Source organism: Lissotriton vulgaris, chromosome 1_1, assembly GCF_964263255.1.
Source record: "Lissotriton vulgaris chromosome 1_1, aLisVul1.2, whole genome shotgun sequence".
Taxonomy (NCBI): domain Eukaryota; kingdom Metazoa; phylum Chordata; class Amphibia; order Caudata; family Salamandridae; genus Lissotriton; species Lissotriton vulgaris.
In genome coordinates, this window is record NC_141685.1 from 590,827,071 (window position 1) to 590,853,805 (window position 26,735).

Consider the following 26,735-nt stretch of genomic DNA (forward strand, 5'->3'; position numbering starts at 1 on the left):
CACCGTCGCAAGGGACCCGGAAAGGCCCGAAGACCAAGGTAACCCCCCCGGGGAGGAGGGGGAAGGCCGGAGGAAGCCCGAGTTCGCCCCTCCCCTGGAGAAGACTGTTGCTGGGCCCCGTTGGCCCTAATTGGCCTGTTAATGTACTGGACCTGGGCCAGACCCCTGCAGGACTCCCTTGAGGCCTGTGCTGGTTGGAAATAGCCCTTGTTGGGGAACGGATTGCTCACGCTTGCCTTGTGCTGGCCCATAGGGTTATGATTATTTCTGGCCTGATGAAATGTTTATTCCTGATTAATTTTACCTAAGGCAATGGTTCAATTCTACTTACTGGAAGGTTATTCATCCCTGATGCAATGTTCATAATTACTTGGTGAAATGTTTCCTCTTGTCTAACAAGTTGTGGACTGGTATGTAGAGATCCGTTTATTCCTAATTCATGGAATGTTATTTAAATGCCTTTCTAAGGAATTCTTGCAGGTGCTGACTAGGAGCAGGGCTGTTGCCAGGCCTACCGTTATTTAATATTTAATATTTATTTATTTAAGTATGTATGGCCGGGTAATGCAAAACATGTGCTTCTAAGGGAAGGAAATAAGTCAATAATACTGTGATTTTTGATTACCCTGATCTTGATCTTAGATAAAACTTATTTATTTGAATCAACCATACTGGTGTGGTCTCAGTCTTTGCATACATTCATTGTTTCAGCGGATGTGTGTACTGTGTAGTCACTTTACACCTAAGCTTCGGGTGCCTACCTGCTCGAGCCAAGCCACCCCCGGGGACCTGGTGACCCCAGTTTCTACACTCACGCATAAACGTAGAAACACTCCTGGATGGAAATAAACACAGTAGACACTACAATTCCTGCTTGACAAGCTACTAGTAAATTAGCGGCCAAACTCCCAATATATGCCCCGGCTATGCCGATTGCACATCACTCTCAGTCGCACAAGAAATGCGTTCAATTTGCTCACTGCAAGCGGTTGGTATTATGCATATGCAGGATCTCTTTACAGGAGGGCACTTTCTCACCTCTAAGGACCTTCAATACATCACCAACCAGACACAGTTATTTCAGTTCACAGTTCTTCACCTGAAACTTGTGCTCAAAACACATTATGAGTCATTTCCTGTGGAGCCTCCTCCATTACAATCTTTGCAGTCTATTTGTGGCACACTCTAAACGAAAACTGGTAACTAAACTGTATAGGGGGGTGTATGCTGAAATGGGAAGAGGGGAGGACCGTAGCTTGGTTCAGTGGAATACCAAATTAGATCCTCCGCTTACTCTATCTGAGTGGGAGCATATATGCACACTAACTGGTAAGCTAACTCCCAATGGAAATCTCAGAATCATCCATTTTAAAAAAATTCACCAGTTCTACCACATGCCGTACAAAATTGGCCTTCTGGACACAAGTAATTGCAAAAGGTGTGGCCAACCTGATGCAGACTTTTAGCATCTGGCATGGCACTGTAATCTTGTTGCAAAATACTGAGTAGAAATATTAAATTGTTTAAGGGTCATGTCTAATCAGAACTTGCAATGTGTGCCTTCAATCTGCTTGCTATGCATTGTGCCTCAGATAAAAGGCGCTTTGGGGACATTTTTGCGGATTGCTTTGTTACTAGCAAAATGGCGAATTGCGTTGATCTTTGAGAGCTCCCTGGCCTCTCGCACTGACCAATGGATGAATGACATTGTGTATTGCAGGGAGACTCTTGAGTTGTATGCTGAAGAACTTCCGTCACCATCTAAACCCAAAGACATCTGGAAACCGTTACGGCAATATCAAAGTGGTCCCTTTCTGACGACTAAGCGGTATTAATATGTAAGGTGTACTCATTGTCTTGTGATTTTTAAGTAATAGGTGGCATTTCATCTTCTGTGTTACTACACAAAAGGATCAATCACATTTGCTTTGTGGTTTTTCTGTTGTCGTTGACAGTATACCGCCCTGCGTGGCATTGCGAATTGCCTTTTCTCAAAACTCAATAAAAAGAATTAAATTTAAAAAACAATTCAGTAAAGTTGCAAAAGGACCTACACTACCTTTTAGCATCTGGGTTTGCAAATACATTTTCAAAAATCATTCATGTCACAAGTTCAAACACTAATATAACTAGAAACAACTTTAAACACAGTGCAAGAAAAAATTCTTCCTCCTGAGGACACAGCGTCACCTATTTCAATTAATGGTCAACGTCTCCTAAAAATAATGAATCCAACAAGATGTTAAGTTTCACCATTTCTGGGATGAAACTCTTGTCTTATAGAAATCAGACCCTTTTTTACCTCTCCCATAAGTTTGTTGATGTATTGATAATAATTCCAGAGACTGCTTTTTTAAATTTGTGTAGGCTGAAGCAGCTGTGGGACTTCAGGTAAGAAGTATTTTACCAAGGATCATTTTGCCAAACCTAGATATCAAAAAAAGGGTAAGAATGATACTACTATTGAATGCTGTGCAATGGTGTAGGCGATTACACTTAAAAATGTTGGGAATGCTGTAGTCGTAGATGGTTACACAATTAAATATTACAGACGTTGTGGAGGTGTGTGTTTCAATGTTGACAGCCTTGTTCATGATGTGTGATATCCCAAGTAGAATGCTTTGTGCCACAGTATTAGTACTTCCTGATCCTGAGTACCTTGGCTTTTATATAGACCAGAGAATTAAGCCCTATATGTAAGGTATCTTTTAATCGTGTAAAGTGAGGTCATGTACTTAAGAAAATCTGTTACCACCAGAGCAGGATCCTTCTTCCGAAATCCAAGAATGAGCAAAACCCTGCTCATCTTTAGCCACAGATCCATCAGGCATCTGAAATTCTTGTTCCTTCCCATCATCGTGGCGACCACAAATTCCACATGTCTTTCCTTTCATCCACAAAGCTGTAACAACCTTTAATTAAAGACAAGGTGAAGGTTATTTAATATGAATCTCAGTGTCATTTTTAATTTAGGAAAAATTAGCTAAGATATAAAGGTAATATTGTACCGTGCATGTGATTCCATCATAGTAAAGTTTCTCAATGCCAAAGTCTGGTGCGATTAGGGAAAGGCCAGCTCTCTCTTTGGTAATCATGACAAATGGCTCTGTAGTTAAAGGAAAAAGATTTCAATATTTTCAAACTCAAAGGGTTTAACCTCCCTTATAACTCAATATTTTTCATGGGAACAACAGCACTGAAGTGGTTCCACCACCTTCTGAATTACTGAGCAATTACAGAAGATCTCGGTCACTCCTATTTGATGAAAGATGTAAAGCTTTAAATGGGGAATTCAAAAGATGTTTTTGTCACTGATCACATTCAAAGTCAACTTCCAACCCAGAGAAGCCCTCTTCTGTTCATGCAGCTCGTAGCCTTCAAAATATAGGACTTGCTAGACTTTTATTAGCAAAGAGAGGACTAACAATGTTCTTAAACGTATTAGCACCACAGACAGATTTACTAATGATTGGCAGCAGCAAAAACCTCTTGTAAACTTCAGTTTTACTATTGATTAGGGGTTTATCCCATTTCACATAACAAGTGAAAAGTGCTCAGGACTTATATTGGACGTTTTATTTTACATGTGCAAACTTGCACAGCTTTCACAAGCATAAAGAGAGAAAATTGTTACATTTTTAATATATTTATTTAATGTATTCAATTTTTCTGACGTAATAAGTGACTCATATAGGGATTACATTTGAGCAAGCAAAAGCAAACTTAACTAAAAACAACCAAAAAAATTGAAAAACAATCTATGAATACAAAAGTGCTGGGCACTAAACTATGGAAACCACTATGTGGTAATATATAATAACAAGCCTTTACAATGCAATCTTATCTTATCTTAATAGGAATTTATAAAGCGCACGGTCACCCAGAGGTTTCATGGCGCTGATCGGGCAGGAGACACACTGAGGGAAGTTACCAGAGAGCTTGCTCGTATAGCCAAGTTTTGAACGTTCTTCTGAACGCCAGGAGATTGTTACTCATTCGAATTGGTAGTGGCAAGGAATTCCAGAATATTGGGGCAAGATAAGAAAACCTACACCCACCCTGGCGTTTAAGCTTAAAGGTAGGGATGGACAGAAGCTGAAGATGAGCAGATCGAAGGTTGCGGGGGGTACATGCCTACCTATTCGACAGCTGATGAATTTTGGACTGCTGCCATGCAGAGCTTTAAAAATAATACACCCGGTCTTAAAGGCGATACGTTGAGCCATAGGAAGCCAATGAAGCTTATCCAACATGAATTAGCCTAGCGGCCTGATTTTGTACCAGTTGGAGGCGCTTAAGTAGGCCCAGGGGGAGGCCGAAGTAAATGGAGTTTGAAAAGTCTAGTCAAAACGAGACCAGAGCAATCACAACCTGTATCAGATCAGCGTGGTTGAGTAAGTGGGCAATTTTCCTAATCCTGCGTAGCTGAAATAAGCAGGATGAGACCACTGCGCCCACTTGGCCTTTAAGAGAGAGGTCGGCGTTGATGATGACCCCTAGGCTTTTTACCAATGAGGAAGGGGGGCCCAGTTCTGCCGGCCAATAATGAGGGCCCCAGGCAAGTACACTCTTCCCGGGCAGGATTAATTCAGTCTTGCCTAGGTTGAGTTTCAGATGGTATCGGTCCATCCAGTTCTGAATATGGAGCATAGTGGTTTGAAATTGAAGAATAGAATCAGTGGTACTGTCCAAGGTAAAGACCAACTGAAGGTCATCCGCATAATTAAAGGTGGTAACCATCCTGTCTTTTAAAGAGTAAATCAGAGGCCGGAGATACAGGTTGAACAGGAAAGGCGAGATGGAAGAGCCCTGTGGAACTCCACATGAGGTAGCCTGTTTAGGAGCCGTAAAAGAGGTGAGGCGGACAGCTTGAGTACTGCCCTCAAGAAAACATCTGACCCAGTTATAGGCTGCACCCAGGATGCCGGCCTGTCTGACACGGTCCAACATGATTTTATGGTCGACCGTGTCAAAGAAGGCTGACAGATCTAATAATACTAACGCCTGGGCGACACCTTTGTCAGCATTAACTCTCATGGTATCCAAAATGGTCAGAATTACAGCCTCAGTGGAGTGAGCAGGCCTAAAACCTGCCTGATGCAGCGCTAGGTATTCTGTCTGTTCTATAAAGTTGGATAGGCACTTAGTCACAAGGGCCTCTAAGATCTTGGGCAGAAAAGGGAGAAGAGAAATGGGCCGATAATTGGAGAGGTTCGCAGGGTCGGGCCCGGGTTTTTTGAGTAGGGGGACAATTATGGCATTCTTAAAAGCGGAGGGGACCTTGCCCTGCGTCAGTGACTCATTGAGAAAAGGTAACACACTGTGTGGTAGAGAGGAGAAATCGTCTCTCATAATGTGAGGGGGCAACAGTCATTAGGGGAACCGGATTTGACACGAGTCAATAGGTCTGAGAGCATCAGAGGGCTGATGAGAGGAAAGTTTTCCAGAGTGAGGCATTGATTACCAAATTGTCCAGAGATTCTCTAAATAGTGTAGTTGGAATACTAGATTTGATGGTCAAGATCTTTTCCAGGAAAAAATTATTTAGGGAATCACATAGATCTTGAGTGGGAATTTGTTTGGGAAGGATCCTTTCGGGGTTACAGAGGTCATTAACGATCGAAAAAATTTCCTTCGACTTATTCTGGGAGTCTAATATTCTTCGTGAAAAATAGGCCTTTGGCTCTCAGAATGGCAATTTTATATTCTTTACGAGCTAAGGAGAACTGGAGGTTATCTTCCAGAGAGTAACATGATCACCATTTTCTTTCCTTTTGGCGAAGCTCGAGTTTCTGTTTTTTTAATTCAACAGAGAACCATTTTTGAGAGTCAGACTGACGGTTGCGGGTGAACTTGGCAAGCGGAGCATGAATATTACAAGCCGACTGCAACCAGGAGAAGATGTTAGCTTCCATAAAGTCCGCATCTGAGTTGAAGGGGGGTACTGAGCTAGCCAGTGTTTCCGAAAAGGCTTGTATGTCTAAGGCCCTCCATTTTCTAGTGACTCCGCCCCCTGAGGGGGTGTTCTTAAACATAGGGGGAATGACAATGTTAAATTGTATTAAGTAATGGTCCCACCATATGCAAGGAGAGATGGTCAGTTCTGTCAATAGATCTCGCCTTACGGACCTTATAAGTATTTAGCCATGGAAATGAAAGTATACCAGTTTGGTGAATAAACAGTTACAGTTTGTGCAAAGATGGAACTTATTTTAAAGCTTATTCAAAAATCCCACACCCTGCCAGCCCAAAGTAATGTTATGAAATTAAAGGATCGTTTAGAAACCCACAGCACTGCAAATAAGTACATGGTTAGGTTTAAAACTGAACATGTATGGGATAAATATGTATTTACTATCCTTAGCAAAACAAGGGCCGGAGAATAGGTTCTATGTGTTGGAAAGAAAAATAAAAGGCCCCATTGATGAAAAAAGCATTCGCATTTACGACAATGCCACATTTATGGCATGGGGTACAGAAGGCATCGTTCTGAAGTCATGCTGATTGCACGATATAGTAAAAACAAGTAAACTTTAGGAAGAGATTAGTTCAAAACACTATAATTTATCATATACTTTAGGAGTATATTTCCGGCAGTAGTCCACTCATTTCCCCTGCCGAAGTCTTGAACTACCCACACAGCTTATTTACAGTAAAGAGCTGCTGTACCTGGGTACCATGCTTTTTCCACGATCTCCATAAAAGAAGCCCGCGAGCCTGTGCAGCTGCCAGCTGGATTAATCATAGCATTGAGTCATATTCATCCACAATCCACAAGACTGTCAGGGGACCTACTAGGTGGTCTGAGTTGAACACCAAAGGGCTTGCCATGCTGCAATACAATCTGCTCAGCCGTCACAAAGCGAGCGGCCCACCAGCCCGGAAGAAAGCTGTCACAAAAGCTGCCCCTTAGCACGAAGATCTATCGAGCTTTCCGACCCTAGCAGCTCACATTCAGCAAACTGTCCATGACAAGGGGTAGCTTGCCTGCAGCACCTCAATTTATCCTTGCCTCAGAGAATCCGATAGGGGCTCAGCCTCCTGACCTAGCTCCTCTGGCAGGTAGAGCTGTCGTGCGCAGCTCCCTGCTCTAAATTTGTCTGGCATTCAGGTTGATGCAGTCCGGGAGGGGGCAGCGGTTGGCCCGCCCTCAGATGGGACACTGGGAGGGCCGGGTTGGATGATTTAAAAAAAAACAATAATTATAAAATGGGCACCGAGCAACAACCTCATGCCACTGCATATTGAATTAAGCGGGCGCCATGATTATGTGCGGTGCTCGTGCTTATATTAAAAACATAATGATAAAATGGGCGCCCTGCAACAACATCATGTGCGGCTCCCGTGCATATTAAAGTAAGCGAGGGGCTGTGATTATGTGCGGTGCCCGTGCATATATTTTAAAAAAAATAATGAGAAAATGGGCGCCTTGCAACAACATCATGCGCTGCACCCGTGCATAAAATTAAGCAGGCGCCGTCATCAAGCACGGAGCCCATGCATATATTAAATAAATGACCAGCTGCTTGTGAAATGAAAGTGTGCATCAATGTTGCAGAAAAGCATATCGTACCTGCAGTAGTAAAACTCATTAAAGAAAGTAGTGCTTACAGTCTTAAGAAGACATCCTGTGCAACTAGCGAAGTAAAGGGGCCAGTAGACATGGGACTAACAAGCCAATTACTGAATCAGAAGCCAGCATTTACAAAGGACAAATGCACAAGCCAATGAAAAAGATGGGCGGAGAGTAGGAAGGGCTATTTTTTTATACTCTACTAAAGCAAGTCTCAAAAGAGCAGCGCATGCACGCTGACTCAGGTGTGACCTAAAAAAATAACAATAGAAAAACCTAATTATTTAAAAATAACTGGCTGTCATTTTTAAGAGCGAGATGTTTTTAATCTGGTGCTCACTGGGCCCTGTGCCCATATTGTAAGTGCAGGTAATGTGCAACATTCGTGGGTTATCCAGTGTCTTTTTAGCCACGCATCTCTATTTCAAAGGGTGGTAATAATTCCCAATATTACTGTTGCACTGTGAATGGGGGCGTACGGTTTCTCCTACCGCCTGCAAGGAACCCTTCTCCCATGTGGATATATATTTCTTACGTCCAAGTAATATTTCCAAGTGAAATGAAGAAAGATTTCATAATTTAATAACGAAAAATACTCCCTTTAAAATGAATGGGTACATGTTTAACTGCCCAGATAGCAGCGGTTACTTACCAGAATAAGACTGGTAAGGAAGACCGTCCGTCTTTGTCTCGATGCCGTTAATCCTCAGACTTAAAGATCCCGCTTTAGTGTGAAAGTCAACATCACTGAGGAAATAAGAATAAGAAGGAAATTAACATTATCCTTGATTGTTTTACCCAAAAACATGCCACAACAATAAGAAATGTCCTTCCCCAGGAGTTAGGTGTGTAGGCTTTATAATTTAGGCAAGTCATGGTCACTGTGTCACTACCGAATTGACAGAATGACTGTGGCCCACATTACAAGTGGTCCGGTTATAGGTCCAGGCACGACCGGCACAGGTAATGGTGGGGCGTGGCGGTTAGGGGGTAGTGGACAGAGGACAATATAGCGAAAGTAAAAAAAATAAAAACGCTTACTTTGCGCTCGCCACATCGCTTGGCTACTCAACGAGCGCAAGATAAGGATTTTTATTAATTTTGTTTTTTTACTCTCCCTATCCCGTCATCTGTCCACTCCCTCACCCACCCTGCAGCCGCCGCCCTACCGCTGCTAACAGTACCAGTCGCGCCTGGAATTACGGGATAATTCCGGATAATATTGATGAACTTGTGTCTAATGCACCAAAGTCCGCATGACCCAGTAATATTAAGGTATTTTTCCCTGCAGGCTTCATCTGCTGACATTTTTCGAGGGAAAACTGCTGAAGTGCGGTGTTAGTGGCCAAACTCCTAATTGAGATATGTATGGTAATAGAAGTTAACACACATATCGCAACCAAATTCAGATTAACAGCCACCTAAACAGTACTTCACCGGCGTGTGTACCACCAACCTGAACTACCCAGTCCTTGAAATAAGGAACCGCCACCCTTCTCATGTTCAGAAGACATCTTAAACCACACATCATCGACCAGTTTCTAGACAAGACCCCTCCTGGAACGAAATAAGGACAATCTCTAATCTCTTTTCCCTTGATGTTACTCATTGAGCTTCTCTTCTAATGTTTACCTTTGGTTAGTTATTCTCTAGCTGTGCTATGGAGTTTGGGTATACCTTATTAAATTATATTCCAAGTGCTTTAACAGCTTAGCTTTCCATTGGGCTATGAAAACGAATGTTGAATAAAATTGATAATGTTATGGAACACCAACAGGTTGTAGCATTCTCAGCCTTCCATTTCTCTGCCCCTATTCTCAACGTACGACTGCAGAAATTCCATTTACCTTGTGTTTTTTCTCCAGTTGCAAATATATATATGCACCCACATATATCCATTGATCCTAGGTCTGTTAATCAGGATTTGTCACTTGCAGGTGCAGATGACACTTTTTTTGGACTTAAACTTGACTTTGGTGCTCAAAATAGTCTGTGAATTCGGCTAGTTATGAGGTTCGCACAGGGCCAAATATAGCTGAATAATAAAAGTAAATCACATTGGTTTTCGTTGAAAGATAAAAAACGTGGTGTGTGAAGGCTTTTTGTCACGCTAGCGGTTGTGTATCAATCGGTGCCCTCTGTAGTTCTTGTGAAGTTTGAAAACGATTGGAGCAGCAGAAGAAAAAGGAATAGTAGTGATTCTGCAATACTCACTAGCCCCCGAGTTTGACATTGATGGCTTTATGTTCAGGGGACTTCTCTGTTGCCTTCATCATCACCAGGAACTTCAGCTCAGGGCTACAGTCTTGGACCAAAACATGATAGCACTCTCCAGGCATCGAGTAGGTAAAGTTAACTCCATTGAAGGTAGTGACTCTATTTTGCGATACAGAACAGTGACCTGAAAGTACATCAATCTATCTATGTTTAATAAGTATAACATTTTAGGTAAAGTGAAAATATTTTGCGTCGTGCAATCTTTCTATGGTATGTAGCTTTAGCTGTATTTAAACTCTTTTTATGTAATGATGTAATGTGGCTCGATTTAAACACCGTAATGATTAGGTTTAATACACAAGCAATACATCTTGATTATGCTTGCAAACATACAAAAACATTACTCAATTAAGTAAAGTGGTGAAGTGCATATTCCTACTATAAGCGCTCGAAATGTAATCTTTGCCTGCAAAGTCAGGAAACCTCTGCCTTCAACAAGGTAAGGGAATTGCCCAACTTCCCTTGAGGTAAAGTATCCATACCCTGCCCAATGCAGATCCATTAGATCCTCCTTTATGGACAAATATCACAGGATTTACTGCATCTGGATGCCACAACCTAGAAAGGGCAGAAAGAATGATTGAGTGCATGCCTCCAGCCATGTGCTGACCTAAGGACAATCCAGGTGTTGAGTGGCACAGATAATCTAGTCACTTACCTTTGGTAATGCTTTTTCTGATGGATACCTCATCTAACCACAGATGTCTCACCTTTTGCATTTTCCCAGGTGTCAGACTAGATCTGCAACTTTCTTATAGCAATTGCTTCAATGCGCCGGCAGGTGGTGCCATAGCACTCTGCAGTGACCTGGCTCTGCCTTCGGAAGTGACAACGCAGGTGCATACCCAGGCCCCACCCCTGCATGATAACATTAGTTCACCTTTAAATTCTTCTAGACCCTCGGATATGGAAACTCCATGACAAATTACATGAATGTCAATGTCTAAAATCAAACTTTGAACCTTTTTAGAACCATTAAGGTCCACTCCGCAGAATGAAGACGAGGTTTGGAGGTGAGCAATCTGCAATTAGATAGAGTATCCATCAGAAAGAGTATCAGCCATAGTCTCAACCAGAAGAGTAAAGGGTGTACATCAGGAAATCCCTGCAAACTTGATTGTCAAGACTGTAATACCTGGTGAGGGTGTATATGGACTACCATGTAGCATCCTGGCAGACATTCAACTTCAGAACACCTGTCGCCAAACACCGCTGTGGCAGCCTTGGCTCTGGTTGAATGGGGAACAGGTTCTCAGAAGGCTCCTTTTTGGCCAAGGCATAGCATCTCTTTACGCACTTGATTGTCCTGCATAAAAGGGCAATTATCACTAAGGGGGCACGGTATGCAGCACTCATTTAAGTGGAAAAAGGTTGTATACAGAGGTTGCACTGACAGCACTTGACATGGTATGCAGAAGTAATGTCAATGTGAAATAGTCTTGATGGTCAGAGATCTCAGAGAACAACTATGCCTTGGCTCATTCAGCATGCACATTAACCATGAAAGGACCAAACTACGGTCCAGCAGAAGCATAATAAAGGCTACAGGAGTGAACATGCATATTAGAGCCTTCTAAATAAAAGCACCTCAACTGGTGATTTGAACAAATAAGGTTGATCAGGCAAAGATAGAAAAAGGCAAAAAGGACCAACAAATAACCTTCAACGGTGCCCACTGCAAAGCTTTGCTAGTCCAGACAAACAACAGATAACAAAACATCCACTAGTTTGACCCTACAGAGTTTACTTGATGGTCTATAAACCAGGCCATCAACTTTACCCAACAACTGGAATAAATAGATGCACTAGATGTGTACCTATCAACAGGAATAACACCCACAACTTTCACTACTTCATCAGGAAAATGAAATCTGATCAGCTGGTGCCACTGCTAAAGAGGCCAATGATCAGGCCCAAAAGATTGGGATACCCCACTCTCTTACACTCAGTTTGGAGCTATCAGGCTGATCTTAGCCAGGGCACTTCCAATCTTTTTCAGAATTTGAGGCAGAGGTGTGGATGCACACTTCAGACAGAATGCATATCCTTGGCAAAGTCTTGCCGGAAACCCCAGTTAATATTTGATGCGCTTATCCGTCCTGGCATTAACCCCTTCCATGCTCATGACAAGCTCAGCTCGTCATGAGGCAAAGTTAAGCTGCACTCATGACGAGCTGAGATCGTCATGACCACACCCGTTTCCATTGACCTTCAGCACAGGAGGGGAGATCTCAAAGCAGCGATGGTGTTAAGGGAGACTGCCAAATGACTGACCATTAGGGAGATCCCTTGAAGGTCCAGTAATTTCCACAGATGCAGTGCCTCCTGACGCAGAATCCGTAACCCCACACAAACCAGTTTGTTATAGTCCCCCATGGTGGTTGTGTTCTTAATTAAGACCTAAACCAGCTTCTCCTTATTGGAAAGGATGATCTTCTGAGGCAATCAAACATTGGGAAGCTCCAGAAGGTTCATGAGCAACTTCTTCTCCACTTGAATCCACAGGTTTCTTCTCCACCTCCCCACAGCTCAGAGATGACCACCTCAACCCAGAGATACATCATCCATCTGGTCCGTCACTACTGTGAGCTTTGGATGGGGTAGAGAGAACAGGCTGCTGAACATCAGATTGGTGCCCAAAAGCCACCAATGAAGTACCCAGGTTCCTTCTTCATAATGCAGATGTTGCCCATTAGGCTGTACCCATTGCAGGCATATATTCCAATGCAAGGCTTGCATGTGTCAATGAGCATGTGGGAACTGCAGGATGCATGAAGCTAAGAGGCCAAGAATCCCCAGAAGAATGTGCTGCTGAACCATGGACTGAGACCAAAACATTGTCAACGCCTTTCACAGCCCATTATCAAAGTATAGGAACAAATGTATCTCTAATCTGAAAAGGTGGGCAGCAACTACTGCCATCACCTTAGTAAACATGGAAGGGCAGAGGTGAGGCTGAAGGGTAGAACAGTAAACTGGATACACTCTATCCCAACTATGAACAACAAATAGCACCTTTGACACTCTAGGATGGGCACATTAAAGTATCCTGTAAGTTCAAGTCCTGTGATTCCAGGGTGAAATCAATCTTGGCCAAAATCAATATCTTGAACTTGTCCTTCTGTATGAAGGTGTTCAGAAGTTAAAGTTCTAGAATGACCATTAGTACGCCATCCTTTCTGGGCACCAAAAAACAATATAAGTGCACGCCCAATATTTCTCTGTCTTTGAAACCCTTTCTATAGTCCCTTTGTACAATACAAGCCAAACGTTCTGCAAAAGAATAAAGGATTAATATGCTGCACTTTTTGCAATTGTTCTTTAGAACTGATAGGCCGGAGAATGCATACCTAAAGACCAAGATGTAGCACTGCTGTCTTTAAAACAATCCAGTGCAGCATCAGACTTTTTGCCAAAATAATGGTACTGTCAAAAAACATATGAATAAAGGTTATTTTGACTAGTCAGGCTGCAGGTTTTAACGACATCAGTCAATCTAAAATAGTAGGCCTGAACCCATGTTTTTCTTTATCACACTAGTGGCTGGCACAATAAGTGCTGCAGTATACAGGTGATTTTTACCTTTCCATCCCATGGGTGTCTGCCTGCACCATGTACTATGGCCTTGTAGGAGAGTTAACACTACTAATTAGTGCGTAGCCAAATTCTACTTGATTTAGGGGTCAGAGCCCAAACACTGGGCCATGGACAGCAGTGCCCTAGGGTGTAAAGTCTAAAAACCAAGAAGGAAATTCAGCAAAAATTAAGATTAATCAAGTAAAAAGGTGGATTTTCTCACACTGTTTCTTTGAAACCTTGAACTAAAATTGGTGAAAAGACATGTGTGGCCTTCTTTATGCTACTTTCAAAGACTTACTAGTTGGATGCATCTATGTGTTCTGACCACCAAAATCAAATGAGAATCTACCCAGGTCTTCTATTAAAGGTTAATATCCAAGAGGTCGAAATTAATCACCAATCCAAGTAATTTCTGTTCTGCATTATTGTCACCAAAGTCCAAGAGATAATTGTGCTTCTTTTCATTCCAGTTAGGCAGAGAAATGTCTTTCTCTCTTTGTTGTTTAGAATTAGCCATATAATTACATGGCATAAACAGGACTAGGCACTGACCACCTAGCATATAATCTCCAAATTACTGACCTTTAAGTTTGTCCATGAGGAAGTTTGGAGCTTCCGAGAACACATTCCAAGTTGGAGCTTGAATACCTGATACCTGGATAGATCGACCCGCAGCGATTGCGACAGGGAGTAGGATGGATCTGTAATACAGGGTGACCTGAGAACGGAACAACAATGAATAAGAATGAGACACTTAAATGGGGATGGTGCTGATGCTCTTAGGTACAGATATTTTCTTCACCTTATCATATCCCTTCAAGGAATTTCCACACATGACACCAATGCAGAGTTCTGTTTTACTAACTGCCAATGGAGTGTACACGCCTGGTATTTTGGATCTTTTTCCAAAAAGTAAATCTGTAATCCAGTAGAATAACTAATTGGTCAAAAAAATAACTTGCTTTATGCAATTTGAAAGTTTGACGTTGAATCACTCTAGATTTATTAAGCTTCATATCCTTCTGCGGTTGAGACAAATGAATACCATTGAATCAGGTAACTCCAGCTTTTAACTACAGATCAATGAGTTTCTTTGGCTTGATATGGAATACAAATATCTTTTACATTAGCCTCTTCGTTTGGTGAAAAATTCTTCTCATTAACTATGGCCTTGCCAGGATTCAAATGTGTATCTTTTTGTAAATTACATAATATTTCAAACAGTGTGGGCTTACCTCCATTTCCAGAGCCCTTTTTTTAACTGAAGAAAGGAGACTACATCTTGTTTACAAATCTGTCAGCAAATCTGGCTTTGATAACTCAAGCAGTAAGCATCCTCTTCAACTCCCCTTTCCAACCTTATTGTGAGGCAGAATAATCTGTTGTTTAAGAGATATGTTTACTGACAGACATCTTATGTGACATTTTTACCTATTCTTTATTCCTAACAACCCAACACTGCACTGTTGATAACATGAAGTAGTTAGAAAGCCAGAAGGTCTGGCCACTCTGAACAGTTTTAATAGAGCTTTTCTTTTTAGTTCCTTTCAAGTCAGTGGTTTCAAATTGAGCTAAGCCACTTGAGTCCCCGATCCCCTTCCTCCACTCCAAGACTAGTTCGGGAAAGGTCCAGGTTAAATTATAGATAGTTGGATCCTCCACAGAATTTGTTTAGCCCCTGTGTTGCTTGTCAAGTCCTAGACCTAAAGGGAAGCCTATTTCGTTAAAGGTAGGCTTCAGTCACTAAGGGGTTATAATAATTGCCAGGTTCCAACATTTACTCAAAGGATAGAAACGCCGTTAATTTCTTCTTTTTCCTTTTTTATTCTTATACCTGGTACATTACAATAGACACACCAATTCAATAAAAGACAACATATAATCAATACAGTGGTAAAAACATAGTCAAAACATCAGAGAAACAGCATAAATACATAATATATAAATATTTGATTAATATGATAGAAAAAAATTAGGGGAACAAATTCATATATAAACACTGGGGTTCCATAATTGGAGGACTCTCTCCAGACAGCAAGGGGAGCCCAGATGCGGAGGTTCATCTCCCTAATCCTCCTACCTCTCCGCTTATAAAGAGAGGTCTCAATGTTATGAATACCCAAAAGCCTATCTAACCACATCTGAAAAGTAGGTGCTGCACTGTCCTTCCATCCTACTGCCACCAAGATCCGAAGGACTGCCACACATATAAACACAAATGCCTCCTTATCACTGTCAAGAGGTAGATTACTATCGGAACCTGATATCATAAGGGTAGGGGATAGGATGATCTTGGTACCTAGCAGCCCCTTACAGAACTTCTCAATATCAACACAGATTCCCTTTAATTTTTCACAGTGATAAAACATGTGGATCAGGTTTGCCCGCCCGTCCTGACATCTTGGGCATTTGTCATCCTCCCTTTTACCCCATTGAAATAACTTAGTAGGGCTGAAATACGAATTAAAAAGAACTTTATACTGTTGTGTACTTAAACCCATGATTGGATGGAATACCGAATTTACATTGGATAGCAGTGAAAGTCATTAAGTTATCCATATCCGTATCAAACAAATCACCTACTGTCCTAACTCCTTGTTGCTCCCAAACATTCCCCATCCTATCATTACTAAACTGCGGGAAAATACTAGAATTCCACAATGGTGTATAATAATTAATTTTCGGAATTACCAATACTTTCAGAGCAGCTTTCCATATTCTCCAGATTCCATCCAATACCTTATATTGAGTTTTACTGTAGTAACATCTCTCTGTTCTACGCAGCAATAGACCATAAGCCTCCCTACCAACGAGCAATTCAAAAATGGATGGAGGTTTACCCATCCCATGAGAAGACTCAGCGGGATTAACAGGAGTATCAAACAATATAGCCATCTGGCTCAGAAAACAGTACCAATGGTAAAATCTAATGTTGGGGGCTGCTAGCCCTCTCCTTTCTTTAGGAAGCGAAAGATACCTCAGAGATCTTCTAATTTTACCAAAGCCCCAGATAAAATTCAAAAATACTGGCTTCTATATTCTTTATCCAACCCTCTCCTACCCAAAGAGGGATCGAACGAAAGAGATATAGAATTTTAGGGAGCATAGTCATCTTCAAGACATTGACTCAACCTATTATAGATAGTTGGATGGTATCTATTCTTTTTAACTCCTGTACAATAGACGCAACCAGTGGGGTAAAATTCTCTTCAATAACTAAGTTAATTACCAGTGTTATCCTGACCCCTAGATAGATTGCTGAGTCAACATAACTCCCATCCTGTCTTTCCACATTATTGGTGCAAACTATTTGGGTTTTATTTTCATTCAAGCGATAACCCGATTATCTACCATAATCCCTAGCCATACTCGTGAGAGCTATCATTGCCGCAGCTGGATCTGTGGTATTTATAGCCAGATCATCTGCCTAGGCCAAAAGTTTAGTCACATGGCCCTTACACACTACTGGTTTGATAGCCTCGCAGCCTAAAATCCTACAAATCAGCGGATCGATGTAGAGGGCAAAACGAATTGGGGAACAGGGGCAGCCCTGCCGAGTCCCGCGAGAAATTAAAATTTCATCCGAGCTACCCCCCATCAGCTGAATCTTAGCCCTAGGTTCGGCAAACATAGCTTTAACGGCTTTCAATATCTTGGGGCCAAAACCCCTCCGCTCCAATATCCCCCACAAAAATTTCCATGTCACACTGTCAAATGCCTTCTCGGCATCCAGAAGGATCATTGCCATCCGCCCCCCCGCTGCAGTATGAACATAAAATAAAGTGATGACCCGTCTAATATGGTCCGTTGTTCCTCAACCTGGGATAAACCCACGCTGCCACGGGGAGACCAACCTGGCAATGACCCCTCTAATCTTTTGGCCAAGACCTTAGCATATATCTTGGTATCGGAATTTATGAGGGATATTGGCCGGTAAGCTCTGGGGTCCTCCTTCGGCTTGCCCTTTTTATGAAGGACAACAATGTTTGTCTCTTTCCATGAGTTTGGAGTGTCCTTAGTATAAATTATGCCATTAAATAAATCCACCATCATGGGTACTATAATATCCTGTAAACACTTATATAATTCAAGAGGTATACCATCTGGTCCTACGACTTTTCCTGATGCTAGAGCCTGTATTGCTTCAACTACTTCCTCTTGTGATAGATTTTCATCTAGCGCCAGTCTATCCTGCTCAGCCAATTTAGGACCCAGATTGTCACACATTGAGCTAGAAAAGTCTGTCCTAGCCTCCTCATTATATAGAGCCTGATAATAATTCCTTAAAACCTCACAAATCTTCTCTGGATCTGAATAGTCCTGGGCCCCCTCACGGATGCTTTTAATAATATTTCTACTACCCTTCTGCTTGATCCTTAGAGCCAAAAGTTTCCCCGCCTGCTCCCCAGTTTCATACATCGATCCCCTATGTATTTGATACTCATTGGCTGCTCTTTGAGCTATCTGTTTGTTTAACTCAGATTTAACAACCAAGACTTTCGGCTGGCTCTCAGCAACCTCCCGCCCCACCAACTATATCTCTAACATGTAATTCTTCTGCCTCTGCCAGTAGAGTCAGGAGGTTCTCATTCTGAGCCTTAGCTTCTCTTCTCAGTCTGGTGAAATATCTAATTATCTCCCCTCTCAAAGTTGCTTTGAAGGAGTCCCATACATATCGGGATGTGCTGTAACGATTAGTATCAAAAAAGATTTGTGCCCAGCTCTTTGTGTGTTCAATAAATTTGCTGTCGACTAGCAGTATCCTCTCGAAGGTCCACCTTAATGGAGGCCTAGGTAAGATATCAATATCATATTGTAGGATTTATGATCAGAGATGACTTTTGGTAGCTTTCTGATCTCTATTCTGCTTGCCTCCATAACTGAAATAAAAAAATAATCCAATTTGGAATTCTTTTTAAAGGGACAGGAGAAATACGTAAACCCAGGGTTGTTAGGCTCCTTTTCCCCCCACACATCCAATAGCCCGTGGGTTTTAATGAGTGAGCTCACAGCTTGAAATACCCTAGTCTTACGGCCCTGATATGGGGTGCTCATACCCACCTCTGTAAAATCTGCTGTGATATTAAAATCCCCAAAGACTACGAGGGAGCTTGACCAATTCACTAGTTCTAGCTCCAAATTATCAAAGACTTCCGGGTCATCCTGATTGGATCCATATATAGTGGATGGTGTAAAACCCAGCTCCATTTCAACCAATACCCACCGACCATGTATATCTGCCAAATGACATCTAACCCCCTCCAAACATGATTTAGCAATTATAGCCACTCCTCTGATATTAGATGTTTGTGTGGAGCATGCCAGCAAATCATACCCTCTTATATTGAGCAAATGCTTCTTGGCCCATGGTAGGTGGGTCTCTTGTAAACAGAACACGCCAATTTGATTAGATCTAACAAAATGGCCCATCCTCTGTCTTTTACCCCAATCGTTCAGGCTCCCAATATTAATAGAGCAGATCTTAAGCTTCCCCATTATATCTTTGTAATTTATCCTGTCATTATTTTCTGCCAATTCAAATATCTCCATAGCCTGTCTTGAATCCAACTTCACAAAGTATTGTACCGGGTACTTCAATTTTTTCCCATTTTCTCCCCTTTCCCAGTGAAAAGCCCCCCCCCACCTTTCCCGCCCCACCCTCCACCCTACAATCACCCTATTGTGGCGCTCAGACCTAGGTCTGTGCATGTGATGTGTGCTGTGCTAGGGTCTGGGCATCCTTTTCAAACAACAAATAAGCCCTAACGAGACCCAAATAAACCCAACTTAAGTGAATATCATAATAATCAAACACACTAAAACAGTAGCACCTTCACCCCCTCACCCCCTCGACCGCCCACTAGCCCCACAACTCCCTCTTCCTCCAATCTTACAGTGAAACAACAGTATTTAGCTACTTAAACCCCTCCAGCTTCATTTATCAAGAGAGTCCGGATACTCTTTTGCTTTAATCTCTGACACAAAATAGGCTAAATTATAGATAGTCGGATCCTTCACAGAATTTGTTTAGCCCCTGTGTTGCTTGTCAAGTCCTTGACCTAAAGGGAAGTTTATTTTGTTAAAGGAAGGCTTTAGTCACTAAGGGGTTCTAATAATTGCCAGGTTCCAACATTTACTTATAAAAGATAGAAAGGCTGTTAATTTCTAAAATGAGTACCTTGAGAGATTTCCCCTCTGATGCACAGCTTTGCTTAAGATTGTGGAAGTCTGTCAGACAAGACCTCTGGTAGAGTCAGCATTAAGGGAAATAAAATTCCCATTTGGCCAGCAGTTACCATAGATGGTCAGTAGGACTAGTTCCCCTTCAATCTGACCTCACCCAGGTGCATTCTATGGGTCAATGTTTGGAAGTAACAGATCACAAGCTTTTCTGAGTAAGGGATCCCCTGATGATTAACTAATTCTTCTCACTAGAGTTATGCAAACGTGTGCTTCACATCACCCCTTAAGTTGAGGCAACGCAGGACTGTAGAAGACCTTTAGAATAAACTAGGCTATAAGAAGCTCTTGTCTCATTTAGAGAACAAAGGAAAAACTACACTCATTATTGAAAATCTTAAGAACTGTGAGTTCCACAAATTTGAAATCCTGACTACGAGTGCTTTCGTGTTATCTCTGATCTACCAGGTGGTCAAAAGAAGTTTTTTTCAGAAAAAAAAACTTTTGGCTGGCTCTGCCTTACCTGGCCTTTCCAAACAAAACACAGCTGGTTGTGTCACTTAGGTTTACACCAGCATTCTTTTTACTTAGCTTTTCCTAAAGCTTGTAGGTCTAACATTTCTGAGCAGATTTTTCTGCAGCACTATTTGGCTTTCTGGATTTTTTTGTGTCACTTTTGTTGGTCCCTTCGTTATTGTGATTTAGATGATAAATGAAAACCTATTTTGGTAGTTTAGCAAGTTAGGTTACCAGAAGTGTTCTGATTTTAGTTTTGTTTTTCCTCTCCAGGTTCTTTCGTTTGTCTCTCTCAGTAATTGCATGTGCTTCCAGTGAACAAAGAGTGCATTGCGTTTCCTTGCTTTAAAAAAAAAATTCAGCACTCTGTCTGATTTCATATATGCTTATGTATAGCAAGCGTATATGCCTGTATATAGCAAGAGTATATGCCTGTACTAACTTTACTGATACTCAGGAAAGGAGAATACCCTCACTGTAAGGTGCTATCCATTAAACAAGAATAACCCATTGAACAACAAGGGGACGTAGTGTAGCTGCGGATACAATGGTCGTACTTTATGTTTGAAAACACCACGAATATGTACACTTTCCAGAGGAGAGTCTACACTACCTTCTAAAAACTATACAGTACGGCCAAGGCTACTGGTATTGAGTATTGCTTGTTCCTGCTGCACTGAGTTCAGAATGAGCAACACTTGTGCTCTCTAACTGAAAAAGAACACATTGAGTCCAATTCACAACCCTTTTACCTGCCAGGAATCTAAAAGTGGGTTCTTGGTGGGTATACATTTTTGTATGCGCGTGGGTATCTCTTTCACGAGTGCTACAAATTATGTACACCTGGTTTGCCTTGGACGTTTGGGAACAAGCGCAAACATATACCTTAGTGGGCATTTGATAACTGATCTAACCCCCTTCCATGCTGAAAATGTTCAGAGATTACCCAAGCCAATGGTTGGAGTAACTTCCCTACTAGTATAAAAAGTGGAATGGATTAACCCCCCACCCTCCCGCCCCTATTAAGTGGCAGTGGAGGGATAGAGCTTTCTCCACAGAGATTATGTTTTTCCCATGGAGAAAAAACATTGTATCTGTGCATGGGAGGCCCATTCGCCCCATTCAGATTTCTCTACTAAGAACTAGCATCTGGTGTTGCTTTCAAGGCCTAATTTTATAAATATTGGTGAACACAATAAAGTAGTAAATTAGCACCTGCATGTAGATATAAATCAATAGGTGCAGATTCATGACTGTTTTCGTGCATAGGGCCTGTTGATACCAGACAGTGTAACTGATGAAAGCAGCACAGCAATAGTGAGTGCACTTACCTTGGGTGTTTGGATAAACACATCCATATGTCTGGGAGAACTAAGGGACAGAATTACGTTTGCTTGTCGAGAAGGATTTTCCTGCACTTTTTCAGAAAATCCAGCCATGAGAGCTGCTCCTGGAATGTACTGAAAGGCACTGAAAACAATTGCATGATTTAAATGACATATCTCTAGAAATGTAAAGGACATTTTAGTTAAATTACTTCAGGCTAAATAAAAGGACATTTCTTCAAATTGACTTATTTACAGAAATATCTGCGATTGGCTACAAACATCCACTGAGCATGTCAAAGACCCACATCAGGAGCCAATTTGGAAATGAATTTGAAAAAACACTAATAGGTACATCACATTCTGATGGATAGTTCTCCCACCTTAGTGCCTGACCGAGTAGTGATCAATCTTCCACCCGCTGCTTGCCCTTATGTGGCAGTACTTATCCGTGTCTGACCTCTATCGAGGAGACAGAGTGAATCCGTGGAGGAACTGCTTAATAAGTCCGTGAACAGGTTGGTGAGACATCAAAAAATGTTCCTGCTCACACTAAGGATATTTTAATAGTAGGAAGATGTGCCTGGATTGGGCCACAACCACAGAAACATCCGGAGACTATGTTATTGTAAATTTTAGGTTCCATTCTAAGCACAAAATGTATTGTTTGGAGCATACCCGCAGTCAGCTCCAATGAGCAACATTACTTTGGTGCCATTGGGCTTGTTTTATAAACCAGCAAGCCATCATGTCAATAAATCAGAGCATTATGCCAACGGAACCTGTAATTTGTTTGGCAACCAAACTCAAAACTATCAGCAGTGGTTGACTTTCCGCTCCTTTGGTACTCTTTCCTCTGGCTCAATAGCTAAGTCTTTCACCAACGACCCACTGGGTTTTAGTAGCAGACCTGCAACACTTTTCTCCATCCCAATGTATAACAGATTTGACGCTTTCTCCTCAACTGATTCACTTACCAATATAGATAATTCAAAAGCTTTCCTGTGCCCTGTTACCAAAGATAAATAAATTCTGCCCTCAAACGGGAACTCTTGCTAACCCACCCACAGGCTATAGACTCTTCTAATTTAGTTGGATCGTCGCAAGCCTTAGAGAAAAGGCTTTTAACTCTGTTTTGATGGTCACGTTTTACAAAATATAAAAAAGGTTGAAAGTTGTAGAGCAGAGGGTGCATATTGAAAGTTGCAATAACTCAGCGGCTAGTCGTTTTTTCTGGATTGGGGTTGGGGGTTTGAATGGGGAAGACCAAAGTTTGATTATACTGCAAAGATATTTTATATGCCGATATGTTACCAAAATGTAAGGCCAGAACCTCCGAGCCACAACACTCGGTAATTGTATGTTGTGTTGAGCACGTTCCAATAAAAAGAGTTTTAAATATATATATATATATATATATATATATATATATATATATATATATATCAGCACAAATCTTCAAACCTCCACTGCACAGCGGCGAGAGAAGAGACAGACCCCACGCTTTCCAGGCAAGATGTTTATTTAATCCTTGTGCCTTCCAAAATGCAACGTTTCGACTACTGACGTAGTCTTGTTCACACACCACATTGCACAAAGTGGAAACTTTTTTAATATCTTATGCAGTGAGGACACACCCTTCTGGGTCCCACCTCCAAACGTGAGTCACATGGTTCAACATTTAAAACAACAGAAACAAAGCCTTAATTAAAGGCACAGTGCACTGTGACGCCATGTAAGTATAACATTGTTGCAATCCAGATTGAAAACATTCATGTAAGCCCATTAACGTATTCACATAGATCACTCTGTGATTCTGTACACATAATTGAATATACAGTGGCATTATAACTGAATGTTTGAAATAACCGCATAAATGCGTAAAGATTTCTTATGGAGGTTAACTAAGAACAATAATATGCATGAATGCTTGTTATTGGTCACATAAGTCACACATTAATCTCACGCAGGTAATTATATATACCGTGTTATTTTACCTAAAAATTCAAAAATAACCGCATGAATGCGAAAAAAATCTCATAGGGTTGACCTGAGAATAATAATGTGCATGAATGCAATGTAAACTTCACAAAACTCCATAAGAAAATATCTGATTGTTCAACTTTCATGGACTTGCAACATAAATCTATTCATTCAAATCATTGCGGTGCCCTGCAGTTTGTTGCTATAGCATAGAACCCCCAAAAATATTGACTTTAAAACACCACAACAGCACCTAAGTGTACTACACAATTATAAACACATTATAGTCCCAATTTCATATATATGAAAAAATATATATATCTGTACATTGTTCATTTTTCCAATGTCATAATTATATAAGAACTATTTACATCAAACTTGTGTGTATAAAAAAAGAGTGCTTAAATAAATAACCAGTGTAATGAAGATCACAAAAAAAAAAAAGAAATTCCCAAGTGTTTGTTTAAAAAACTGTGCTGTCTAGAGAACTAAGCAGCCGGACCTTTAAGAGACAGGACTGCAGAATACCTAAAAATAGGTGCTGGAATACAGAATTTCATATATATACACACTATATACAATTTTATTCATTGTACTCACGTTGTATCCACTATGTAAATTATCATGCAGAGTGTCTGTGCAAAATGTATGTTCCTACAGGAAGTTGTGCAAGTCCTCCGTCGCATTCAACCCATTAGGTTGTTTGCTGTCGAGTTTGATGATATATTGCGTTTCCAACCGGCGTTGCATTTTGTCACGATCGCCTCCTCGTCTGAGGGGGGCCACGGCGTCAATGACATAATAGGTAAGACATGACAAATCCCTATTGTGCCTGCTGTTGAAATGCCGCGCCACTGGGTATGCCCCATCGTGGTTGACTATGGCTCTGAGGTGCTGCAGTATTCTGACATGCACCTGTGCACCAGTACTGCCCACATAACGTAGGCCGCAAGTACAAGTTAAGACATATATCGCAAACTCCGTGCGGCAGTTGTAATTGCCTTGAATAGAAAATTCAGTATCAGTGAACGGAGTGCGATAATGAGTGGTATTTTGTCCAAACTTGCATGCCCGACAGGAGGAACATTTGTGGAATCCCTTTCTTCCAAACCATTGATCCAACCTAGGCAGTTCAGGGCTGGATTGTGATAACTTGCTGCGCATGCTAAACACGCGCCTGAATGTAATTGTAGGCTTGTCAGGAGTTAGATCGCGTAAAACTCCATCTGTTTTTAGGACTGCCCAATGTTTATTTACTATGGATTTAATCTTGCGGTGCTGTTGACTATAGGTTGTTATTAGTCTGCTGGAATTCGAGGTTGTATCACTCTCAAGGGGTTTAGGTAATAACAAAGAGTCTCTAGTTCTTTCACCGCTCTTCCTCAATGCAGTGGCAAGACAGTATTTACTGTATCCTCTTGCCTCCAGTCTTGCAAGCATTGCGGATGCCCCTTCCTCAAATTTAGCCTGGGTGTTGCATATTCGCTTAAGGCGTAGCAGTTCACCCAGCGGGATGCTCATAATGACATGTTGTGGGTGGCCACTGCTGGCATGAAGAATACTATTGCCAGCAGTGGACTTCCTGTGGAGGGCAGTGATGATCTGATTGTTGATGATATTAATAGATACATCAAGAAATTCGGCAGTGCTTTCACTAATGTTAGAAGTGAAAAATAAGTTGGAATGATTTTTGTTAAGTGCATCAACAAAAATCCGAGCACTGCTAATGTCACCCTCCCACACACAAAAAATATCATCAATAAAACGCATCCAATATTTAACGCGTTCAAATCCAGCAATGCCAGGTAGCTCCTGCTCCTCCCACAGCCCCACGTGCAAGCACGCGCAGCTGGGAGAGAAGCAGGAACCCATGGCTACACCACGTATTTGCTTCCATATGTCCTTACCAAACAAGAAAAAGTTATTGTTTAAACACCACAATACCAAGTTACAGATCATTTTGTTGTGGCTATAGTATGCACATGACTTACGTCCCAGGAAATGCTTTATACCCTCGATTCCTTTGTGGTGTTCGATACACGTATATAAAGACTCAATGTCCAGGGTTATTATACACCAGTCCTTTTGCCATGGTATGGCTTCCAATTTGGATAAAAAGTCACCAGTATCTTTGATGTAACTAGGTAATCCCTGGACATGTTCTTATAAATAAAAATCTATGTATCGAGAAACATTTTCACCCATACTGTTAATTGCGGAGATGATGGGTCTCCCGGGAGTTGGATTTTGTCTCTTGTGCACCTTTGGAATTAGGTACATATGCGGAATGACTGCATGTTCCTTCAGTAAAAATGCACATTCAGTGGAGGTGATTAGGCTATCTCTTTTGTAGCCTAACATTATTTTTATGATGCTCTCCTTCGCTTGTTTATATTGAACGCCGTTGCTAAGTACATAACAATTTTCATTGTCCAACTGACGTTTTGCTCCCGCAATGTATTGCTCCTTTTGCCACAACACTATGTTCCCCCCCTTGTCTGAGGGACTCACAATGATTTCTTGGTTTTTAGATAGCTTGGTCATTAAATTGTGATACTCCTTGGTTGGAAAACTGGACATGTCCTTTTTAGTGTAGACCTTTTTGGTGAGTCTTTTTAGGTCCTCCACAATACAGTCATGATAAATGTCCACCGCATCCTTCGGCATGACGGGGACAAATTTACTCTTGGGTTTGAAGGGACTTTCACCAGCACCTTTCTGGGGGACATCAATTTCACGCAATTCCCTTTGGGTGTCAGGAACATCCGCATTTGTATCCGTTGCTGGATTTGCCTTGTTGAGATTACACAAAGTGATGAGAGTTCTCGCATCATTTGCTGGTACCAGAGCAGGACTTAAATTTGATGAGTGATGTCACTGACCATGTCATGAGTGATGTAATATGTGACATCATCAGCAGTGCATTGCAGGCACGCAAGTTATAGTGAGTCCAACTAACTATAACGTGGGAATTTCAATGGTTTTATGTCAGTATAATTTCCAGCTAACTATAACTGGTGTGAAACCTATGTTTTTTTCAGTGAATTTAATAGGTTTTTTAAATGCTAAATCCTAACTATAACTGGTGTTAAACCTATGGTTTTTTCAGTGAATTTCATAGGTTTTTTTTAAATGCTAATTCCTTTCTATATCGAGTTTCTAACGTATGTTTTCTTTTACAATTTGCTGTTTTGTGTAAGTATTAATTTTTAAGTTTTTTTTTTTTTTTTTATCATTTTTTCCTGGGGCGCTTTGGATGCGCGCTCCGGTAAGCTCTCCAGAAAGCGCACCCAGAGCACTAC

At 41.4% G+C, this 26,735-nt stretch overlaps 1 protein-coding gene across 2 annotated transcripts in view; it reads right to left on the reverse strand.

Annotated features, from left to right (window-relative positions):
* LOC147747532 (vitellogenin-A2-like) overlaps positions 1-26,735 on the reverse strand; it is a 527,187-nt gene that overhangs the window by 23,897 nt on the left and 476,555 nt on the right. For both annotated transcript variants that reach the window (XM_086954020.1, XM_086954019.1), the window contains 6 exons: positions 21,457-21,595; positions 14,012-14,147; positions 9,788-9,974; positions 8,226-8,320; positions 3,009-3,106; positions 2,753-2,912 (listed from right to left, as the gene is read on the reverse strand). In XM_086954020.1, coding sequence (XP_086810146.1) covers positions 2,753-2,912; positions 3,009-3,106; positions 8,226-8,320; positions 9,788-9,974; positions 14,012-14,147; positions 21,457-21,595 — 815 coding nt within the window. The remainder of the gene's footprint in view (positions 1-2,752; positions 2,913-3,008; positions 3,107-8,225; positions 8,321-9,787; positions 9,975-14,011; positions 14,148-21,456; positions 21,596-26,735) is intronic.